The sequence below is a fragment of the Electrona antarctica genome (genome assembly GCF_951216825.1).
Source record: "Electrona antarctica genome assembly, chromosome: 7".
NCBI lineage: Eukaryota > Metazoa > Chordata > Actinopteri > Myctophiformes > Myctophidae > Electrona > Electrona antarctica.
The window spans coordinates 38,283,425-38,289,041 of record NC_136812.1 but is presented as its reverse complement, the minus strand read 5'-3'; the positions used below and the strand labels follow the sequence as shown (position 1 = coordinate 38,289,041).

At 39.3% G+C, this 5,617-nt stretch overlaps 1 protein-coding gene across 1 annotated transcript; it reads left to right on the top strand.

The window, feature by feature from the left end:
• Positions 1-2,632: 2,632 nt before the first annotated feature.
• Positions 2,633-3,760, top strand: LOC306925800 (14 kDa phosphohistidine phosphatase). The gene is made up of 3 exons (XM_079504881.1): positions 2,633-2,842; positions 3,223-3,347; positions 3,498-3,760. The coding sequence occupies exons 1-3, from the start codon at positions 2,701-2,703 to the stop codon at positions 3,588-3,590; spliced, it is 360 nt and encodes a 119-aa protein (XP_079361007.1). The 5' UTR covers positions 2,633-2,700; the 3' UTR covers positions 3,591-3,760.
• The last annotated feature ends 1,857 nt before the right edge of the window (positions 3,761-5,617 follow it).

Below are 5,617 nucleotides of genomic sequence, written 5' to 3'. Positions count from 1 at the left end.
CTATCAGATAATAATCAACTAATGCTGGGTTAATCTGCAAATACTCCTGATGAAACTGTTTGGCCCCGAATGCTTAGGGTTATATATTTTAAATAGATTTACATACTTGAATAAATATAGATCAGCGTAATCCATGTAGCAATCTGAGATCCACTGGCTTGATGTAATCCAAAACGGCTGTCCTGTAGCAACACACACAACATTGAATAAATAAATGACCACTTGAAAAAAGACAAGTGAATATAGAGAATTGACACACACACACACACACACACACACACACACACACACACACACACACACACACACACACACACACACACACACACACACACACACACACACACACACACACACACACACACACACACACACACACACACACACACACACACACACACACAGTTGCAAAAAAATTGAACATATCACACTAACCATGATAGGTTTGTGTGAGAATCTGCAGCAGGTAATCTAAAAAGTATGTATATCTGTAGTCTACAGTCACACAGAGTATTCTGATTTGGTTGCCTCTCTGCAGTTTTTATAATAAGGGCCAGAGGCCCGCCCCCGAGGCCCGTTTCTCTTTTCCCGGGAATGACTCAGACTCAGTGGAAATCCCACCCCCCTCCTGCACTCACTTTTTTAATTATCGCCTTCATCCCATTGTGTTGGCCTTGGCCAGACTGAACGATAGAGCTACGGAAATGGGGTACCACTACCAACGCAGGAAATTATTGTTATAGTTACTGTGAAAGTGTATAACATTATTGGTATGTGGATAATGGGTAATTCCCACTGCCTCCACTGATGTACAAGCTAATATAGCAAGTCAAGTGGCCAAAGAAAGACATACATTTGGGGATCCTTGAATATTTGAGCACCACTGATATAGCAAAGTACAGTTTTTCAGAAAACTGATTTGGATAAGAATCATGAGTTAAGATGCAAAAATTAAAGTCATGGGTCTAAGACTGGCAGAGCAGCAGTGAATAAACAATGAGGGTACTTAAAATACAAAACGAATGATGCAGTAAATCCCATTTCAAAAGTTTTCAAATGTATAAATGTCCATTACAGCAAGCAAGGAAATACCTTGTTTTGTTGTATTTTGTGTCAATTTATTAATTTAATTCATGTATTAAGTAGCTGTGTAATAAGCGGATTCGCGTTGGTGGTTAATCACCCTGTCGGTGAATTATCTCCCGACAATGACCACCTATAGCCAGACATTATCCCTTACATAATGGCCTGGGATTGCATTTCCCACTCTCATGCATTTTATTTATTATTTTGCTGCACAGAAAAATAATAAATAAAAGTGAATAATGGGATTGCATTTATCACTCTCATGCACACGCGCACACGTGTTAATGTGTATTTTATGAGGGTCTAGGGAACCAGTTACAGTAGTAGAGGCGCCTGGCCTGTTGACTGGTAGCCAACAGGATGGGTCATATCCTTCCTGTTCGACCGTTGACAGTGGAGGGCAACAGCTTACATGAGACCCAGACCCACTGACCCACCTGAAAAACAATAGGAGATTTCCTACTTTTAACAGATAACAAGCAGTTAAAACGACCTCCTGTCAAACTACTAACTCCTGAAAGGGAAGAAATGCCAGCACTCAATACATGTCCTTTTCACATGATGTATTTATTTACCTTCCTCAGCATTGACAACGCTGAGGAAGGCCCACTAGGCCAGTCTTAAAGGAATGATTATATGAATCCCTACTCTCCTTGAAAACTGCTCTCAAAGAGCACAAGCGGGTGTCTGCAATTCAAAAGTGAGCCCAGTAAAACGTCTCCCCTACCCTTTAATGTATATAGGCCTATTTCTTTTGATTTCTAACCGTTTATGTTTTTGCATGTACTGTATTTGGTTAGATTGAATATGAAGGACCCCAATAACCCAAGAAGCCATAGTGGTTTCTTGGGTTATAAATCCTCCTAGCAGACAGTGTACATTCCTATGCTTTTTTCCGCAGTAATACTAATACATTTTTCAATCAATCAATAAAGTGAAAGTGGCGCACCTAAAAGTAGCTAAATGATGAAATACATCAATGACCAATGGATACAAGAAGAGTGGGCAGTGTAGCCTACTGTGGGCCTACTAAAGGAAATGTGGGCACCGCTATGCAAAATTTGCTATGTAGTGCAAAATGTTAAAAAATGAAATTAAAAAAATGGTAACATGCACAATACATCATCAGACCGACTTGTTCTATGTCTTATGTCCAACATTAGCCTATTGGATTTACACGTTTTGCAATTTGTAGCCATTGTAGAAATACTAGCCCTTTAATGTCAAATATTGTGTAGGCCTACCGTTTTCCAAATATTGTTTTTGTAACATATACATTTTGGACCAAATAGCCAATTTTACATCACGGTGCCCACTCTTCCTGTTACTGATCCAACTGCTCAAAACACATCATTTTTGGTTCAAGTTCAATGTTATCATAACATTTAAAGTTTTTTAGACTCAACATTCAACTTTTTATTTATAGTTTTTTTAAATGTAAATAAATTGTAGGCTGCACCTTTAAGAGGCTTCAAAAGTCTCGTACGCCCGGGTACGCCCATGTTACCCATATATGGCAGGACGGCTCTCTACAGTCTACAACACCATGTTGTCTGCTTTCCTTGGAAGAACGTAGCGGTCCCCCCTGGTCCTTTGAGACTAGGCATTGCAGCTATGGCAGACGCGCTGGCTAAAGTCCCCGATGTTGAGATTGATCCTGCAGGAACTTTTAAGTACATATTAGTGAGGATAAATGTAAAAGACGGAGACGTGCACAAAGACATAGTAAGAGGCACAAAAGATGCCAAGTATCACAGTAAGTTCAAGCTAGTAGCGAGCTAGGCTAGTTTTGGTGCGCGTTGCTTGATCTGGCTTTGCTTCGATTGCAGGGCAGGCAGCAGGCAGGCTATGCTTGTCTTGTTTAAATGAGTCATGGTCGACAGGTGCGTTTTAACTATGGTCTTCAAACGAAGAGCTGACGAAAATGTACCTTGTTAGTTACTGTGTGGACCAATTTCACCCCATATAAGGTCCTCAGAAAGGTGCAGTGCACAATTGTGCACGTGTAAACTGGACGTGCTACTGTCTGTAGTACATATTCTGGCTTTAAAAAATATATTATATTGAATATAATTGCTGATGCTGATCATTTAAGTCCAGCATGTGTATAATTATAGATATGTTCTGGTTTTATAGATAACATATTTGAGAAGGTCAACCCAGCCATGGAGGCATTGGGACTAGAGTGCAAGTGTCTTGGCGGTGGCAAAATAGAGCACAACACTGACAACAAAACACTGAGGGTGTTTGGAGAATCAACTGTAAGTGCATCATTGCATGGATAGGAGATGCAAGTTCTTATTCTCTCACTCACTCTCTCTCACACACACACACACACACACACAAATTGTACAAATACATTCGTCTTTATATATTAATATTATTGTCTATATTTTGTCCAACCTTTTCAGGGCTTCGGCAAAGCTGACCACTCTGTATCCGTTGAAAAGATGAAGACTGCTTTCAGTGACTATGAGATTACCTGGTCAGATGACACAGAATAAGATGGAAACTACTAGCAATCAATGTCACCGCTTTTCCTGTCAGATATTAACTTCTTCGTCTTTCTTATCTTCTGAAGCAAAAGGCCAGTTACAAACTCTAGTCTGTATTGGCCAATTTTGTATCATTCAATATCACCATGTGAAATATTAAAATAAACAATTGAACTGCTGTCTGCTGATACATGCTTTTGAATTTAAATGATATACTGTAGTAGGCTATATAACATCTTTATCAGCTTTTCAAATTTCCCATAGCTGTGCCAGAACAAAATGAGAACTGGATGACTGAAACAACTATCAAAAGCTGGAAGTTAGTCTAGTACAGTAGAATAAGCAAACTTAACATCTGGAGCTGTTATACTGTATATGAGAACTGTCAGCAGGAAACAATATCCGACACCTAAGTATGTAGTAGCCGGGGAGCCACAGGCCCCAAAGCTCTGCTCAAGGAATAGAGATTAACCTGTGATGTCATGACACTTTTTATTTGTGTTTTATCTATAATGAGAGGTCTGCTCTGCCGGAAACATCGCGAAAAAAAGTTATGGACATTTTTGTATACCACACCACACCATAGACAACGAATATACAAATTTCATCATGCTTTAAGTAGCATGTGACATGTCAAACTAGGGGGTTTTCATGATTCTGAATCCATTCCAAGCATTAGTTTTGCACGAAAAACACTCCTTGGCCTAAATTCGGCCATAGCCCAAATGTGCTGACCTCATCACATTTGTGATGACGGCTATGGACGTTTTTAGGCCAAGGAGTGTTCCGGGACACATGCGCTCCTGGAACTGCTGATCCCAGGCACTTATCACAGACTTATAAATTCAACAAACATATTTCTGCCACCTCTTAGGTAACCAGGGTCTATGAGCCAAGTGAAATTCCACACAGGAAGGTAATAGCAAAACATCCTGCTGCCTTGGGGGAAAGTTTGAGCTATATAAGGAATTGCTATGGTGTCATCTGTTTGCGAGTGCTATGGCCTAGTATTTTTTTAGTATTTTCTTTTTTTGTATTTATTTATTCAGCACAGTATTCAAACAAGACAATAGACAAATATAAAAAGGGGAAAGTGCTAGGCTGAGGCAAAAAGCCCAAGGGTCTTATACGAGGCCTCTACCTATGTAAGACACAATGAAACATTGTACAAGAAATGTAGAATTTCCAGAATACATGATTGCAGTATATACAGTAGAAACAAAAAAATCAACAACATTATTAGAATACTTTGTTATCTACCATAAGACATGATTAGAGAAAATTAAGTAATCTGGTCAATTAAATGTTCTAAGCTTATGTTTGAAATTATTTAATGAAGTAGAATTTGATGAGATTGCTGTATAGGTGTTCCATATAGGTGCCCCTCTGTATCGATGAATAGCAATGCTTGATACACTGATTTTGCAATGCCATCTGTATTCAGGCCAGGCCTGGAATTCCACATTAGTGTCAGGGTGAAAAGGCCAATTAACAGGGCCACAAAGCCATCAAACAAAATATGTAGAAATAATGACTTTTACTTAAAATAGGCCAAACTGAGACCTTGGCCTCTATGAAATTCCTGCTTTCAGACTATTCTGTGAGTGTTTAAACACTTTAATTGGTATTAGATCAACAATTTCCTGAGCTTCAATCACTCTATCAACAAAATACATTTTGCTTTGTTTCATTTCATTAACTGATTAATTGGTCAAACATGGCTGATAGAAAAAATTAAAATGTTCTACATTGCAGAAATAATTGCTGGGAACATCTGGGGTTGACCAGATAGCTGAAGGGTTAGGGTGCATACCACATAGATGCCTAGCAGCAAGTCCCCGGTTTGATTCGTGGACCCACCAGTACGTTTGCTGCATGTCACTCCCTGACTCCTTGTTTCCTGGCTAGAAATCTGAAGACTCGCCTCTTCAGACTCCACCTTAATTAGCCCTATAGCCTTGACGACATTGCAGGCTTATGCAATGGCTAAAATGAAATTTAGATACCATATTATGTAAACTGCCAGGCCATTTGTA